The following is an 18867-nucleotide window of genomic DNA, read 5'->3' as shown; positions in this document are numbered from 1 at the left end:
TGCTTGACTGAATAGACAAGGAGCCTGGGGGTATTTCTTGTGGGAGTGATGAGTTGTGAATCCCCATATGAGATGTGTGTTAAAAAAAAAAAAAAATGGGTCTGTTTAAAAGAGGGAAGAGAAGCTTCTGAATATATGGCAAAACAGGTTATTTTTAAACTGAGGGAAAATAGGATTGTGGGGATTTCAAAGATTCTGTGATTTTATTTATTTCACGGTTTATTTTTGTGGGACTTTTTTTGCATCTCATCCGTATAGCCAGGGCAAGAGGATATGCGAGATAAATAGAAGACCGTCTATGGCCTCCGGGCCTTCGTGCTCATGAACGGACAAGATACAGGTGGATTACAGAAAGATGACTTACGCGAGGCAGGATGGTTTGGTGGAAACATGTTCAGAGTCAGGTGGACTTGGGTTCTAAATGGGACCTGGGCCTGGTGTTTCATCAGTTCTCTACCTCAGTTTCCACTGCTACAAAATGGGGATAATGCTCCTTGCCTTCCCGGATTGTAAAGATGAATGAGATGAGGCGTGTACAACCCTTAGCACAGACCACAGCACGCAGTCGGTTCTGTTTCCCTTTCCCCTTCCCCTCCCATGTTCTGCTGCCACAAGGAGGCAGGAGTTAGGAGGTTCCTGAGGAGTTTTGAAGAATATGGGCTGTGGCAACATTTTTCATGGAGGAGGGGCTCTTCCCTTGGACCTTGCGCTGGCTCTCTTCTGCTGGCCCTTCTAGGTGTCATCCCTGCTCTTCTCTCCCTGTCCTCCTTCCTCCAGAAGGCTCACTGTGTGGACAGTATCCACGGGCCGCCTGGCCCCCCGGCCTCCTCTCCCAGTAGCCAGCGCGGAGTCCCAGCAGGAGGCCGAGGGGCAGGAAGGAGGGGAGTGAAGTCTTTATGGTCTGTTCTTTTTGGCATTCTTCTGGCACAGTTGACTGGGGCCTGCTATATCCTAGGCTGAAGGTCAGTGCTGCTTTCAGGGCAACTTTCTCTCCCTTCTGTCTGGTTCCAGTCACCTCTCCTTTCTTTCCCCCCGTCAGGCCCAGGAGAAGGGAACAAACAACTCTGTTCTCCTGTCCATAGGCTACTGCAGTGCCCTATAGGATTTCCTTCAAACACAGCTTACCCTTGTGTTAATGATCTCTTTACTGACTTCTCTGGAATGGTCCTCGGTTTTGACTTTGGCATCGACTGACCGGTGCGGTGTGGGATGCGGGCTGAGCTGGAGGAGGCGAGGAGGTGCGGCATTGCATGACCAAGGCGTGCTCCAGGGTCTGACTCACCTAGTGTGGCTGTAGCCCTTGGTCCGAGCGAGGGGAAGCTTCCGAGCTGGGAGTTTGGGGAGGCATGCCAGACAGGAGCCCGAAGGTCAGGTTACGTCAGCATACTCGATTTCATATCCTAGCAGACAGAGCTTTATTAGATCATTGTTTCCTGATTCATTTTGACAGGTAGGTATTGCAAAACTAATAGGCATGTAGTATAGGAAATAACAGAAAATTTCCCCTTTTCCTCTCAAAGAATTAAATGCACACAAAATCGTGGGATGGGAAGGCAAACAATGTGTAATGACTACGTCCTGTAGTACCAGGCAATTTGTGTACATTATCTTAATTATTCTGCTCAGCAGCCATTAGGGGTAAGGTTTCCCAGCTTTACAGAGACAAGAGTTTGAGGCTCAAACACGTCAAGGGATTTGCCGAAGGTCACACCTCTGGGACTTCATGGAGCCGTGATTTGAAAACCCAGGCCAAGTCTGTGAGACTGTGATGTTCATGTGTTTTTTTGTTTGTTTGTTTGTTTTTTGTCTTTGTCACAGTATGAATCATGATGTCTTTAAGGGTTCAGGTGAGAGGTATTGGTGAGTATTTCTCAGGCTCTTCATTGTAGGGCCTCCGAGGAAGGAGATGGGCAGCCTTCTCAGGCCACACACAGCATGGAGGAAGGGAGGAGTTTCTCTGCCGTGGCCTCCAAGAGACGGGGGTAAGAGCTCATAACAGTCCCCATCCTGGCGCTCTCTTAGGACTGGGTTCTCTTCTTGCCTTTGCACAGGACATCCTTCTCCCCTGCCATGGGGCGCCCTCAGTGACTGCTTCTACTGAAGATGATCTGTTTCCCTCTCTTAATTATATAGATATTTTTCTACTTGGTGGCTTCTGTTCATCTACTTGGGCTCGCTCATCCCGGCTGCTCAGTTGTTCCCTTGCTGCCTCCTGGCTTCTCCTGGCCCCATCGCCGCTGGGCAGAATCTGTATTAATGCGATCAGATTCTTGAGAGAGAGAGAGAGAGAGAATGTGTGTATTATCACCTCTATCTGCTTTGGCTCTACCTCTTCCTGCCACGCCAAGTCGTGGCTGCTCGGTCAGCCGGTGGATCGTCCTTGGCTGAGGAATCGGCTCCTGGTGCAGTCAGCTGGGATTTGGAATAGGGAGTGGATATCTGCGGGGCCCATTCCGTCGTCCCCAGTCCGTCCTCTGCCCCCCAGAGGTTCACATCCAGCCCAGATGCAGGCTACGGGCAGGGTGTCTGCAGGTCTTATTAGTTCACAGGTTCAGATCTCATCGAGACATCATCTGTTCAAAAGCACAAATTCTTAGGATCTAAATCACCTAAATTATATTCTGATGATTAGGTCATGGGCATCTTGGGGCAGAGGGCATTTTCCCACCTACCCACTGCCCTTACCAATACATGAAGAGCATTTTATGTGGCTTCTGTCACATGGTACCTGCCCTGCATTAGGTGTGTGTATTCTCAGGGTCCTCCCATTTTGCAGTGAATGCATTCAGACTTGGGGGTTCAGTATGGGGCCCAAACCTAGGGACTAGGGAGTGGGATCATGCTTGGCCCTCAAGATGCTCGTACTTACCAGATGTTGGCGAGCAGTCAGACCACCTGGGGAGATTTTAAGCATACCAGTGGACAGGTGTCCCCTCACACCAGTTGAGTAAGAGTCCCAGGGTGACAGGCAAGCATCGGTAGTCCCCTCAGGTGATGCCAGTGTGGGACAAAGTTGGGGAGCCTCTGCTCTGTCCTCCTCTGTCCTTTATAGAGGCTGCTGTGCCACAGGGAAGGGTGCACACCGTCTGGGAAGCCTTCCCCGTGGGGGGAGTTCGGACTGCCATTCTGAGGAGGATGGAGGGTTTAACAGTGAGGAGAAAATTGCACGAAGAGGAAACAGCTTTCCGTGTTGGTGATTTGCTCAGTATTTGCCAAGTGTGATTGAATTTTTATGTGTCTGTGAGAAGGTTCAAATAAATACATTCACAAATCAGGAAACAAACCCAAAAGAGCTCCTTTGTCGGCGCATCCATCCCTATTTACGGCTTCAGGAAAACATAGCCCCACGGTTAGCACTGTTGTGTGTGCTTTTTGTGAGGGAGATAATTGTGGAAATTGGGTTGCTTCCAGTCAAGTGCAGATCCTTTTGTGGAGAAAATTTGAGCCATCCGTGTATCCCATTTTACGGTAATTGAGATTGAACTAGCAAATCATTAGGAAGCAAAGGAAGATGATGGGCCCTTTTTTTTCCCCCTCAAAAGGAAGGTGGTAAAAATGAGGTGTTTGAGAGAGAGAGAGAAGAATTAAAATAAGAGATGAGGGAGAGGAGAAAGCACACCACCCCTCTCTGGGCTCTCTGGGCGGGGAGAAGTTGGCACCTGTTGGCAGCCATGGGAAGGGAAGGGCTGCCCCTGGAGGAGCCCACTGACAGCCCCTGTGAGCCAGACAGCCGGACAGCCGCTGGGATGTGCCGGCTTCCGGAGGAGCCCAGCCCCGGGACCACCCAGCAGACCGGGCCGCTCGGGGACATAGTGCACACCCGCTGGGCTCGCCGTTTACAGGTGGCGGGCCGCTGTGCCTGTCTTTCCCCATTGTCAACTCTGAAGTTAATGAAGTGTAGCCTGTGGAAAGGAGAGTAAATAATGGCAGTATATATATATATATAGTTCAGGTAAATCAGCACGTGAAGCTGCCAGATGTGGCGTTTGTTTATTTAAAATCCCCTTCACCGGGAGGGCCTCATTAAATACGTGTCTTTTCTTCCCGCAAGACCCCAGGGAATTGGGGGAGTTCCCCGTTCCTCAAACACGCGGTAAAGGGACCAGGGATGACAGAGGAGGGCTTTTGGTTGGTGATGAGCAAATAAACCGTGTGGCCTGCCTCCCCATTTGGCTAAGGGGGTTAAAGGAAGAAATCGGGTCCTGGCCAAAATGCCCCCGAAGAAGGTGCCCCATCGGGAGGAGTGCTGGGGAAGTGAGTGCCGCCTGAGGCCAGTACCTGGCCCTAGGAGGGTGTGGCAGCCGCCAGGCCTTGACGCGTCTCTCAGTAGTGCCAGCGTGGAGCACAGGGGCTGCTGTGCACACAGTAGGTGCGAAGGAAATGTGTGTTGAATTGATTAGATTTCTAGAAACTGTGAATTAATGGCTGTGTGCTGAAGGAATTGGGGTATTTGCTGCTGCTGCTGCTGCTGCTTCCTTTTTCCTGAAGATTCATTTATCTAGAACACACTTGGAAAGGAAATTTGAAGAGCATAAGCTTTTAAACTTACTGGGTCCACTGACACAGGCTTCCCCGGATTGCTTCCTTGTTTTCCTGCCTCCAGTCCCGGCATGGTTCTTGGGCTAACATCATCTTGGAAGGATCTGAACAGTGTCAGTCGCTCCCACCAAACCACTGTTAGCGGCCACCTGCCACCTGCCTGGTCGTCGCCCCCCATCAATGAATAATTTTTGAAGCCTGCACCCTGTACCAGGGTATGGATTCTTATGCATAAATTTACATACATGTGCTGTTGATCTGCAAATTTAAGTAATAAGCTACCTTCCCCCTTTTTTAAAGATAAAAATAGTTTTCAATAGTTATGGCAGAGTGTGAATTTTTCACTCTAGTGGACTTTCTTCAGCACTCCCTGATCTGCGTGTTCCCTGTTTGAAGACTGTGGGCCCCACTGGATCCATATTTTCCAGATGAAGAAATTGGGGCTCAGAATGGTTAAGTAGCTCACGTGCCTAATGATATATAGGTGATCAGTGGGAGAATCGGCATGATTTCATCCCAGCCTCTGGGACAGTTTCCTGCTTTAGGTTCTCACCCCTCATATTTTTGTAAAATCAAAGGTGAGAATTTTAGAAGTTGGCTGAACGTGGGGGCCCCAAGTAATGAAAACACTAATGGGATTATTTTAGGTTTATACAATTGTTTTTTCTGATACTCTTAAAAGTTGATGTAATGACTTTCCATGGTGCAGTAAAAACTTAATGAAACTATGTGATCCATTAGTTAAATGAAATGTTCCTAAGTACACATTGTTGCTGTCACATAAATTCCATTAATATTGCTGAAACCTGGTTCTGACTTTTGTTAGCTTTGAATTTGATTAATCAAAGAAACACATTTTGTGTGCCTCCTATCATCCCCTTGCTGAAGGTTGACTGATACCTGAAAAATAACAGTGCTTGCCCTCTGGAACATAGAATTTTATATTCCCCAAAGTGCTTTCACATAACTTTCACGTGTTCCCATTCACTTAATTCCATGAGTCATACCCACCACTATCCCATTTTATAGATAAGTAAACTGATAACCATTTATATTATTAATTTTTTAACTCTAGAAAATTCTAAGAAAAGCCAAACCACCAGATAGCTGTAGAGTAAGATCCTACTTATTTATTTTTCACTTCAGTTAAAAAACAGAAATCATACTCTATTCATAGAAAATTTAAAATGACTTGGGTCACATTGTTTTGACCCTATTTAAAAGCAATACTACTAAATTATGCTTTCGTATTATACTTACAGCATAAATTAAGGACCACTGAAAATTCCCTGTTCAATTTTTTGTAGAGAGAGTGCTAATGTCCATGACACCACACAGTGTTGTTTTTTATGAAAATTCCCCTTTCAAAAATTCCCCATTTCTGTTTCAAAGGGGAAAGAAAAGGCTTTATTTGAGCATGGACCTTGTGAAACTCTGAACTGGTCACTGATCACATTTCCTTCTTTGCTCTGGCCTCTAAGAATCCCATAGACAGCTTTATACCCTCTCTTCTGCAACTTTACACATTTTTCTGGGGCTCTATCCTAGTTTCTCCCCTCACCGTCTTTTCCAATTATTTGTTTCCCTTTACTCACTTTTCCTCATTAATTTATTTTGTTCTGTCACAGAGAATGGCTTTCTAGAATGCTTTCTGTAAGCTAAAATTCTTTTTGTTTTTTATTTTCTTATAATGGGAAGTAAACATAACCCAACAAGACACAGAAGGAAGATGAGGTCGCAGGCCAAGAGAGGTCTCTGACCTCTGATATTTTGCCCCTTCACACACACTGTCTGGCAAAACTGCCTTGAGTGGGTCTACGGTGGGGTGGTTAATTATGAACTTGGGGGCCTTTAGAGTTTTAAAGCCAGTGCATTATTTTTTCTGAAGGGTTTGGTCAAGACAGGGGGTGGCTCTGTGTTTGCTGTGGCAATGGTGGTCTTTCATCAGTAGTGAGGGTGCATTCTCCCTGACCAGCCTTCTGCTAACGCTCCTGTAATGTTTGTTCTTCTCATACCTCTAGTGGCTTTTAATAGATGTTGTCTTTGGGTTCCAGCAAAACATTACCCTTTCCTAATTTTATTGTCCCTGAAGAGAACCCATGTGCAGAATGAGCAAATTTTTGCCATCTTCCAGATGGGCTAGATTATACCAGGTAGGCCTTGACATATGTTTTAAGAAAGGGAAAGTTCTGATGGGCTAAATCTGTGGCCCCACAGATGGAGAGGAAGAGGATGCCAGGAAGGCTGGCGTTGGCCGAGTAATGAAAGGAGCTTGCAGTGATCTATCGGGCAGGTAGAGGAAAAGTCTTGGTGGCCAAATTCCTGGCATGGAGGGCAAGTATGAAGAGGATGTCCAGAGCTTGGGAAGAAAAAGGCCTGCTCCAAACAACCTTGGTCCAGAGGCTTCTGCCAAGTCAGGCAGTCTGGGCAGATCTGAGTTGAAGTTGGAATCTCTAATAAGAACTGACAGCCATAAACTAATTTTAACCTCAGCTAGCCTTGGGAATTAGAAAGTATGCCATCTAGGGAGCTGGAAAGGGTCTGAACTTAAAAGTGAGGCCAGAACTGGCTTTGTGACATACCTTTGTGTGCCAGGGTCTGAGCTGGGATTTCTAAAAACCTTTTTTTTTTTTTTTTTTAAGAATTTAGAAATAACCTCAAAATTACAGGAAAATGTTTAAAAATGATACTTTTAAGAACTATAAAAACTGCCATACCCTTTCCTTAGATTCAATTATTGCTAAAATTTTATCCTATGGGCTGTATTATTTGTGTATTCTCTGTGGATGTGGATACATACAGACATGCATGCATGTACATATATAAGTATATGATACATACAAGTGTATGTAAGGTGCACATATCTTCATCCTTTATGCTTAATCCATTACCATAAGAACATTATCAAATTGAATAAATAACACTGATACACTATTTTTACCTAATATGTCATCTATATTCAAATTTGTCCATTGGTCCAGTAATTCCTTTTACAGTATTTCTTTTGCCTCTAGCACAGGATCTTCTAAGGTGTTGCGTTTAGTTGTTATATCTAGGTATTTTCTTTACGGATATTTCCCCAGCTTCCTTTTATCTTTTATTACTGTATTTTTGAAGGATACACTCCCCTCCTCCCCCTTAATTTTTAAATGCATGATGTTACTAGATTCCGGGACAGAATGCTACATGGTAGTGATGTACTCTGCTGAGGGTGTTCCGTCATCTCCATCTGTCCCTGCTTGTTAATGTTCACTTGGAGAACCTAATTGAGGTGTTGTGCAATTTCCCATTGTGTAATCACACATTTTCCCTTTGCAACTATAAGCAATAGGTGGGAAGACACTTGAAGACCAACATATGTCTTCTCATCTAAAATTTCCCTGGATTTACCACTTATGGATGGTTCCTGCCTAACTAAGCTTCATTCTGATGACTTCAAAATGTTGGCTTTACGCCCCACACCCCCTCTGTATATCCCGGATAGTACCTGTTCTACCCTAAGCAAGACAGCCTTCCCTCCTTCCTCCTCTTATCTGTTATCAGTATTGATTTATGGATTGTTGGGTCCCCTCCCCCCATGGTTTATTATTTATTACCATCCTTAAATGACATTGGTGTGTAAATTATTCCAGATTGGGCCAATGACAGCACCTCCGAGATGGCTTCTGTATTCTTGTGACATGCCCCCATCATTTGTGTTTGTCTTGAGCACTTCCTTACTTGCTGGAATAACGAGATATTTCAGGATCATCTTTCACCAGTTCCACCCCAGCTCCAAAATCAGCCAGTTTTCCAAGAACCCCTGGTTCCTTTTACTGGGGAATAGTAGTAAAAAAACCAAAATCCAGGTGTTAGGGATCATGTTGTTCCTTGGGTGTCTTGGCTCCTGGACCCGTTCAGTGGACAGAGCTAGGAGATGTGTGCATATAAATGCATGTGTGTGTACATACATAGACAGATGGATTTCATAAATCGTGAGTTTGCCGGAAATCTCCCATTTCCAGTCTATCCCCCTCGTATTTTTTCTGGCTTCATCCTTTCCATAATTTAATGTCTCCTCTTTCATCGTGAGAACTGGGCTCCCAAGAACATCAAAGAATTTACCCCTTTATTTAATCCTGTAGGACATCTAAAATAGTTTTGTAATTTGCCCAAAACAATACCCCCCCACACACAAAAAGCCCAATATAAGAAATTTGGGGGTTGTTTGCAGCTCCCCCTGTTACGGCCCTGCCAACGACTGAGTGTAAACGGTGAAATTCTGTGTTCATAAATTATTTGGATTAGTTCTTTCTCTCTCACCCCTTTAGAGACTGTTTGTGATGTTAATTTGATACAATTGGATTAATTTGTCTCAGTCCACTTCCAGTCTGAACCTTTCCCTCACTTCCCACCCCTGTGCATTTAATTTAATTTTTTTCAAGTGTGTAGAACAGTGGGCTTCCAAATGGGGGAAATAATGCAAAAAGCTCGACTCAGAAGTATCAGCCTTTGCCCCATCCTTCCACTGGGTCACCTGGTCATTCTCCTACCCAGATGCCCCTGTGTAGTAAAATGACATCCAGGCGCCCTGCCTTATTTATCCTGTGTTTCTTTATGTAAAGACAAGCAGATATATGACTCTTTTTTTTTTTTTTTTAAGATTTTATTTATTTATTTGACAGAGAGAGAGATCACAAGTAGGCAGAGAGGTAGGCAGAGAGGGAGGGAGAAGCAGGCTCCCCACTGGGCAGAGAGCCTGATGTGGGGCTCGATCCCAAGACTCTGGGATCATGACCTGAGCTGAAGGCAGAGGCGTTAACCCACTGAGCCACCCAGGTGCCCCCAGATATATGACTCTTTAATCTTCCAAATATTACATCTTTGGGAGTAGTCTTTCCATTTTACCGATGAGGAAACAGGCTCTTCATCTGGATGGTTACAAACTCTTGTGCCTTGTTAATAGCCTTTTGGGGTGCTCTATAGTTTGGACAAAGCGATTAAAATGCCTAAGTCCCCAAACACGCAGGTTGTGGCATGCAGGTTTTAATCCCAAAGTTTGCCTTTTGGGAAGACTGCGTTTTCATCTGTGTTTTAAGTCCAGGTTATCTTTTTGGACCGGAATTTGCAGTGTTCCTAGCATATCACGAAGTGACATGCTGGATGTGGGGCATGGCTTGGTGGTTTTCTTGTTTTGTTTCTGTTTAATTTAAGTGAAATGTACACAAAATAAAATTAACATTTTCAGCATGTACAATCCAGGGGTATTTATTATGTGTATGATGTTGTGCGACCACTGCCTCTATCTAGTTCCCAAAACTTTTTAGCACCCCCAAAGGAGATCCTGTACCCATGAAGCAGTCCCCTCCCCTCTTCCTTGCTTCTCTTAGTACCTCAAAACCACTGATCTGCTTTCCATCTCTCTATGGAAGTATCTGTTTTGGATCATTCATATAAATGGAATCATACATTGTGTGACCTTTTTGGTTTAACTTTCATTTGGCCCTCCTGTTATTACAGGCCATCCACGTTGTAGCATGTAGCAATACCCCATTCCTTTTTATGGCTAAACAGTATTCCCTTGCATGGACAGACCACATTTTGTTTCTCCACTGGCCAACTGATGGACATCTGGAAGGCTTGGTGGGGAGGGAAGGTGGGGGAGAAGAGTAGTGTGTACCCTGACCTGTGCTGTGCTACTTAAGAGCCGTGTGACCGTGGACCAGCTACCGACCGGCTTCTGCTTTTCTTTATTTGTTAAATGAAAACTGATAGTAAGACCTAACTTTTCAAGTGGTTGAAAGATTGAATAAAAGAAGTTTATAGTAGCATACCTGACAAATAGCGGGCCAGCCTAAATGCTGGCTGTTGTACAGTAGGATCATATTAGGGGGACGGATGGGGTGAGAGAAAGCACAAGCTTGTGTTACAGTAGGTATTTTAGTATGTGTTTCTTCTGTTATGTATGCTCAGGCCTTTAGGCTGCTGCTTCTGCTTCTTCTTCTTCTTCTTCTTCTTCTTCTTCTTCACTTTTAAGGCCTGCATGTTTTCTCTGCTTTGTTATTTGGTGTTTTTTTTTTTTTTTTTTTTGCCCCCCTCCCCAACAAACCACCCCACAACCCCTCCCCCCCAAACTCACTGAACACAGGATTTTACATTTAGAAGCAGGGCCCCAGACAGAATGCCTGTAGTGGAATGTTACATAATTCACATTTAGATTTGAAGAGCTCATTATAAAAAACCTGACACACTTCAGGAATATTAAATTACTGCAGATTGTGTGGAGCAAAGAAACATTATTGAAGCATTTCACAATTCTAGGCGAGTCTGAATTTAACTGATAGGGTTTCGCAGCTTTTACTGGGGGAAAATGATTTCAGTTGTCACATGGTTCCTGGCCCTTGGGGGACTTTAATCTCTTTAATTACAAAGAAACGAATTTCCTAAATAATTTGGAGTTCCCTCACAACATTTTCCCAACCTCTGGCTTTTGGAAAATTAAAGGGGATGCCAAGACCTGGGTTGTGGTAGCTTCTCTCCTTACTGCGGCTTCCTTATTGAAGTTTTAATTTGAAATAATGTTGGTTTCCTTTCATTATTGATATCAGGGTGTTCTTCAGAAATGCACAAGCAATGCTTTATAACATTTGAACACAGTCTCCCAGTTTGTTGAACAAGCAGTGCTGGAGATACCCACGGGATAGGGAGAGGTGCTGTCTGGTGCTTTATGAAGCTGAAGGGGAAAACACAGCCCAGTTCCCATCCAGTTTTATGTAGGAGCTTTTTTGTTTTTAAGGATTTTATTTATTTATTTGACAGAGATCACAAGTAGGCAGAGAGGCAGAGAGAGAAGAGGATGCAGGCTCCCTGCTGATCGGCCAAGCAGAGAGCCTGATGTGGGGCTTGATCCCAGGACCCTGGGATCATGACCTGAGCTGAAAGCAGAGGCTTTAATTCACTGAGCCATCCAGGCATCCCTATATGGGAACTTTTAAGAAGGCTTGAAATTGGGTAAAATCTATATATTTCAGCTCATTCTATTATTTGTGTTAGGTACCTACTGTGTGCAAAACCAGCACGATGGAAATATCTTAGATTCTGTCTCTTCCTGCAGTGTCTTTACAAGGAAGACTTCACCTGCCTTAGTTTCCTCTTTTGTAAAGGGAGAATAACAGTATGGACCGGAGGTGACGCACTGACACATGACTTTGAACTATTAACACAGGAAATGATTGGTGCCTTATCTTTTTTAAGCGCTTTCCAGAAGGGGTACCAGGTACCCTTCCAGGCGTGTGACATGTGTGGTCACACTTCATTTCCACAGCAGCTCCCTGTTACCCCCATTACAGAGATAGAGACGCTGAGGCAAGGAGGGGGGTTGAGTAACTTCCTCAATATCATGCTGCGTATCAGTGGCTGAAGGTAGGCAGCTGGCCAAAAAGCAGATTGTAGCATAAGTAAGGAGAAATCCCGTTGAATAGAGAGATCAGAAAACCTTTCTGCCTACAATACTTTGACCTTGAAGGGTCAGTAGAATGTCAAGGCAGACTCGAGAAGAAAGATTGAAGAGAAAGGTAGCAGTGCAAGTTACAACTGGAGACGTGAGGAGGTACATAGCCTCCTTAGCAGACTTACATTTCCTTTTATTAGTTGGGCTGTTCTTTGCCAGTCTCTGTGCCTTTGCACAGCTGATCCTTCTGCCAGAAACAACTGTTCATTCATTTATTATACATGGACTTACTGAGTGCCTGTTGGTCCTCTCTCTTATCCAGTTGGCGTAAGGATCATTCTTTGAGACCCCACAGTACAGGGCTCCTCCTCTGAGAAGTTTTTGTTTTTTTTGTTTTTTTAAGAGTTGATTTATTTATTTGACAGAGATCACAAGTAGGCAGACAGGCAGGCAGAGAGAAGGCTTCCTATTGAGCAGAGAGCTCGATGCGGGGCTCGATCCCAGGACCCTGAGATCATGACTTGAGCTGAAGGCAGAGGTTTTAACCCAGTGAGCCACCCAGGCGCCCCACCTCTGAGAAGTTTTAGTGACTCTTCCAAGCAAAGGAGAGTCCTTGCTCCTTTGTGTCCCAGTTTACCTGGTGTCTGCGTGTGTGTGTGTTCCGGTTGTGTGTCCTGCAGTCCCTTACCTGCCTGACATCCTCGTTAGACTGAGCACCTGTGAGGACAGGAATAAGGAGTCCGCACTCCTAGCCAGGGTGGCTGCACAGTAGCTGTCTCTTGACGCGAATGAGCCCGCATTTGGGCCTGGCCCGTCGTAGGTTCTTCATCACTGGCATGGCCATGAGATGATCAGTATTCTTAAAAAATTTAATTATGTCCATGTAGGGCTTTGTGGCTCTGTCATCTCTGTCATCTCCTGTGGGATGTCGTCTTCTGTCAGGGGAGAGGTTGGGAAGTGGGGGTGAGGGCTAGTGGCATGGTGCCACTAGATGGCACAAGGGTGGCAGGGAAGGTTCCTGTTTTCTGTCTTTGATTTCACGGACCCCGTTCTAGGAAGACAGTTTTCCATTTCCTTAGTTGTAGTTTCCTTTGGTTCCTATCGTTGAGACATCATTCAGGGCCAGCATCATTTAAAAAAAAAAAAAATCGCTTTTTGACAAATGAATAAACCAAGTATCTTTGGCCTTCCTATAATTTTACTAATTTTATTGTCTTTTTATTTAAGTATAAACGCACAGTGTTCTGTTAGTTTCAAGTGTACAGTGGAGTGACCCAGCTGTTCTCAGGGCTCATCACAGTTAAGTGTACTCTTAATCGCTTCACCTGTTTCACCCAGCACACCCCCCCCCCCCCGCCAGCTCCCCTCTGGTAACCCCGGGTTTGTTCTGCATATAGAAGTGTTTGTTTGCCTCTCTTCTTCTTTGTTTTATCTCTTAAATTCCACATATGAGTGAAATCACATGGTGTTTGTCTTTCTCTGACATAGTTCACTCAGCATTATACCCTCTCTCCATTTGTAACAACACGGACGAATCTAGAATGCACAAAGCCTTCCTGTAGTTTTATGTGGCTTTTACATTAGACCTAGTTAAGCCCTCCTTAGTTGTCATGATTAAGAGGTTTGGTTTACTGTTCTTTTTGAGCAGAAACTGGCATTCAGGGTCTACCTTTCTGGATTCAACCATTCTGGGTCTGTGGGATGAGCTCAGAATGGGCTTGCGCAGTTTAAAGACCCATTTCCAGCAGCATTATCTTTATTTTCTTTAAAAATGGGATAACTAGGGAAATGTGTATTTTCAACTGAACTCTCCGATGTAACTCTCAGATAGATGGTCACTGGGAAAGATGGTTGACTCGACACCGGAGATACATTCATTCAGTTTAACTGAAATCAAATGAGATAATGTATGTGAACCCGTAGCTGAGGGCAAAGTATAGAGTAAGTGCATAGTAAATACGAGCTGTAATTGAAGTGGTTGTATTATCATTATTATCATTATCCTCTCTTCCCAGCACAGAGTCTGGACTTAATAGTACCTAGTAATGTGCGATGCATATTTATTAAAGAAAGAAAGAACGGAGTGAGTGGCTGCCCGCTTCTTCTCTTTTGCTCCCCCCATTAAATGCTTGTCTGCTCTTACAGCTGAGGAAAAAGCTGACATAAAAATTGGCTGGCTGGAAAGTTTCTCAGCCCCATTTGTCACCTTACCCTTGGAGCCCAATTGTATGTCAACTCCATGTCCCTGCTGATGCCTGGCAGTGAGGGAGAGACCACAGGTCACTTCCCTATGATCTGCCTTAGCCGCCATGGCTCTGATCAAGCTTGGCTGATGGATGGGTGCCCTGTTGTTGGAAATATCTCCACGGGGTTGCTCAGGAAATACTCCTTTGCTGTATTTTCTGGGTGGCATCTACTGCTTCAAAGCAAGACACGTGGAAAACAAGGAGTTGGGTTTTGTCCTTCTTGGAAATCCAGAGTTTTAAAGAGATCTGTGTCGAGTTATGTACCTAGGTTGAGAGTCCATGTTTCAGGTAGACCTGTCATTCCCTTTGCTACAAACCCTGTCAGTGGCTTGATGACATCGAGGGAGCAGTTCATACACAGAGACCAAGGTTTTCCTGGTTTTGTATGTTTGACAGTCTGTTTTGCCACCCCCCAACTAATTTCTGTTGAACCTCACAAAGGTGATGATTCTGAATGTTCTTCTTGGCTTGTTTTGCAGCGCTCGGAAGGAGTGAATGAGATGTGCAGCTCGGAGCGTTGTTTCTGAAGGGAGGAGTCGTTGTCTTGAAGAGGAGTCCTCCATGAGCCTGGCCGAGGCCCGGGATCTGTGTGAAGTGGACTAAGGATTTAGTAGGATGTCAACTGAGACAGAACTTCAAGTAGCTGTGAAAACCAGCGCCAAGAAAGACTCCAGAAAGAAAGGTAGGGCTGATTTGTTCCTTCCTTACTGGCTATTTGTCTGTGCAGTGTTTTATCTCTGGAATGATTTATAGCACTGTCTTTGTGATGGCATATGGTTTTTAATGGGCGCTAGCATTATTTGCTGTTTTCTGTACTCGCAGTGTATATTTTAATGGCTCACCATTATGCCTTGGGTAAAATCCAAAATTATTTTCCTAACATATAAAACCCTTCCTGGTATGCCTTCTACCCATCCCTCCAGCAAGCAATGTCTCTGCCTAATCCTCTCCCCCACCCCCCCACCCCCCCGCCTTATCCAACCTTGTTTATCCCCAGGCATTCTGTCTCTTGGGGTTCACTTTCACAGGTTTCCAAAGTTCTCAAATTCCAGCAGCACCAGAATCACCTGGAAGGCTTGTTAAAACACAGATGCTGGGTCTCATCCCCACAATTTTGGGGTTTGGGAGGTCTGGGGTAGGGCCCACCCCTGCATTTAGAACAAATTCCCCAATCGTACCGATGCCATTGTTTCAGAGCCCAGACTTTGGGAACCACTGGACAATTAATCCAGCGCAAGATCCTTTGTCACTCCCCGCTTGTTCCTAGGCTGGCTCCCACTTAATCTTCAGGTCAGTCCTTTCCTTCCTCTCCGCACTGGGTTAGTTGTTTTTGTTTGTTTTGCTGCAGGAGCACTTTGTTAGAATCTCACTTTATTCAAAATTTCCCGTGTTTTTGTTTATCGGCTGGACCAAGCATTCCTGCAGAGCCGGACCTCTCCTTCACCCATCAGCTCCAACACTTGGAACGTGCTTGACCCCGAGCGGGCACATAGAGACCTGCTAATGAGGACTGGCATGCGTAGTATGATAATGAAGTAACTCTCACCCTCTCCATGTTTTCTGGAGAATTGGGTCCCATGGTTTTATGACCATGCCTTTCAGGATGTTTGTCTCCCGGTTGCAATTAGGCGTAAGCGACTTCGTGCTGTGTGTTGTCTTTCTCTCCCTCATCTTCTGAGCTGCACGGAGGACGATTAATAGACTTCTCTTTCAGGTCTTGAAATCTGTCAATATGGGCTTGCAAACCAGGATGCGCTCAGTTGCTTTGTAGAGGCAGTGATTTGTTTGAGACACTGCTGTGCCTGCCCCGTCATGTTTCCTGACGGTATTTGTCTGACACTCTATAGGAAACAAGGGACATAAATGTAATACACAGGCAGTTCCCAGACAGCCACAACCTCAGGAAGGATGGTAAATGTTGCTTTGGATGTTTATTTGAAACACAAATATTTTGGAAGCAGCCTATTTTATTTGCTAAAACTTAATGTAAACCTTGTATTTCATGCATCATGGTCTAAGAATAGAAGGAAAGCAAGTCAGTGAGAGAGCAGGTCTTGGGAGAACTGCTACATGGAGAAAAAAGATTGCAGAGCATGATAATGCACTAGAATTCAAATGCTTTTTCAGTGGAAACTGACAAGTTATATTTTTGCTTCAGATTTAACCTTTCCACTAAACTTGTGCTCTTGAATGCTTAATGCATTAAAAATTGTATCTTACCGAATATCTTTTCATTCTTAATTTTAAAATGCAAAACCAGGAGCTTTCTAAAATGAGGATTCAGGTTTTCAGAACATTGGCTTGGTTGAAGATTTGGGATGGGAGTATGAAGGTGACTTTTTAGAACCTCCTCATCTTCATATCTTACAGGACTCTAAAATCAGCACGATACATAATGCAAGGAATATCTCCTAGTGAGTGGCCAGTACCATGGAGTCTGGAGATGTAGACCTAGATTCAAATTATAGCTATGCCAGCTCCTAACTGTGTGACCTTAGGATGTTACTTAACCTCTCTGAGCATCTGTTTTCTCTCCTGTAAGGATATTATATTAAAGTTCAGAGGCTTACTATGAAGAATAATTGAGACAAGACAGATTAAATACTTAGTATATTACTTGGCATTTATTAAAGGATCAATAAAGAGCCTTTTTAAAAAAGATTTTATTCATCCTCTTTCCCTGCCGCCGCCGAGTCGCGCGGAGGCGGAGATGAGGGTGCAGTCAAGATTCGGCTACACTCGTAATCCACCTCCATGGCCGAGGAAGGCATTGCTGCTGGAGGTGTAATGGACATTAATACTGCTTTACAAGAGTTGCTGAAGACCGCCCTCATCCACGATGGCCTAGCACGTGGAATTCGCGAAGCTGCCAAAGCCTTAGACAAGCGCCAAGCCCATCTTTGTGTGCTTGCATCCAACTGTGATGAACCTATGTATGTCAAGTGAACAAAAAGGTTCACTTTTGTGCTGAACACCAAATCAACCTAATCAAGGTTGATGACAACAAGAAACTAGGGGAGTGGGTAGGCCTCTGTAAAATTGACAGAGAGGGAAAACCCCGTAAAGTGGTTAGTTGCAGTTGTGTGGTGGTTAAGGACTATGGCAAAGAGTCTCAGGCGAAGGATGTCATCGAGGAATACTTCAAATGCAAGAAATGAACAAATAAACTTAGCTCTTGTTCCACAAAAAAAAAAAAAAAGATTTTATTCATTAATTTCACAGAGAGAGTGGGGGCGGTGGCGGAGCAAGCACCAACAGGGGGAGAGGGAGAGGGAGAGGGAAATGCAGGCTTCCCCCTGAGAAGGGAGCCTGACCCGGGGCTTGATATCAGGATCCTGGAATCGTGACCTGAGTTGAAGATTGAGGTTTGACTGAGCCACACAAGTGCCCCAACAAAGAGCCTTTAAGTGTGCTTTTCCTCTTCCTTTTCCCTTTATCCTTCCCTTTTCTCCTGACCCTTCTCTCCTTACTACTTCTTATCTCCTTTCTTCCTGTCCTCTCTCTCCATTTCCCTCCTCTCTTCCTTTTTCTTTCTCTTCTCCCATTTCTGTACTCTCCTCCTCCTCCTCCTCCTCCTCCTTCTTCTCTCTTTTTTAAAGATTCTATTTATTTATTTGAGCTAGACAGAGAGAGACCACGAGTTGGGGGGAGGTAGCGGGAGAGGGAGAATTAGACTCCCTGATGAGCAGGCAGCCCAAGGTGGGACTTGATCTCAGGACCCTGCCGAAGGCAGCCGCTTAACCGACTAAGCCAACCCACTCAGGTGCCCCTCTGTGCTCTTCTCTTCTTCATTTTCATCATCAGCATTATACTGTTTTCTCTTACCCATTCTACAGCCAAGGGGATCTTAAAAAGTATATAGCTGATGTGTCTCAAAGTAAGATTTTACAGTTGACTTGAGCTATGTAACAGTGATAAACCATATGCGTTCCTGATCGATTTCTCTGGCTCAAGGCATTGTGAAAGCACATACCTACATTCAAAAAGAGAGAATGTGCTCATAACAGGATTAATTTATTTCTTACTCTTCAGTTTTCTGTGTGGAACAATAAGTATTCCATTAAGCAAATGTTGCTGACTGAGCCAAAATATGTAGAATTTTAAATGGAAATGTTAACAGTTTATTTATTGATCTTGAATCTTGAATATAAAGCATTACTAAAGTTTGTTACTAATTCTTCCAATTCCTCTTTGATTTTTTATGGAGGCAACATAGAACCTCATAAGTAGGTTTATGTCTTCCTTTCTGATCCTTAAGTAATTCTTTTTCTTGTCTTATTGCATTAGCTGAGTCTGTCAGTACAATATTTAGTAATAGGAGGTATTCTTAACTTGATCTTCAATTAATGGAAGTGCTTCTAAGTTTCCTGTAACTGTGATATTTAAATTTTTACTAGATTTTTTTTCTACTTTTATTGCTTTGGAAGTATTGTTGTTTTTTAATAAATCCTGAATTTGGACATTGAATTTTGTCATATGCTCTATCTATATTTATTTCAATGCTTATACATATTTTTTCTCTTAGTTTATATCGCGTGGATTTTACTGATAGATTTTTCTAGACTTCATTTCTAAGGTAAATGTTACTCTTTCATGACACATTACTATATATGGATTTGATTTTTTTGATATTTTACTTAGGATCTTGATATC

General features: G+C 44.1%; 1 protein-coding gene and 1 pseudogene across 4 annotated transcripts in view; both read left to right on the top strand.

The window, feature by feature from the left end:
- DAB1 (DAB adaptor protein 1) overlaps positions 1-18867 on the top strand; it is a 1133179-nt gene that overhangs the window by 840555 nt on the left and 273757 nt on the right. For all 3 annotated transcript variants that reach the window (XM_082688114.1, XM_082688113.1, XM_082688115.1), the window contains exon 5: positions 14694-14896. In XM_082688114.1, the coding sequence (XP_082544240.1) occupies positions 14830-14896 (67 nt within the window). In that variant the 5' untranslated portion in view covers positions 14694-14829. The remainder of the gene's footprint in view (positions 1-14693; positions 14897-18867) is intronic.
- On the top strand, positions 16882-17381 carry LOC309843025 (small ribosomal subunit protein eS12 pseudogene; annotated as a pseudogene). Its single transcript has one exon. The product of its transcript is annotated as a small ribosomal subunit protein eS12 pseudogene (transcript).

Source organism: Mustela nivalis (assembly GCF_964662115.1).
Source record: "Mustela nivalis genome assembly, chromosome: 10".
Lineage (NCBI taxonomy): Eukaryota > Metazoa > Chordata > Mammalia > Carnivora > Mustelidae > Mustela > Mustela nivalis.
The sequence above is the reverse complement of the archived record's forward strand: the minus strand, read 5'-3'. Positions and strand labels throughout refer to the sequence as shown.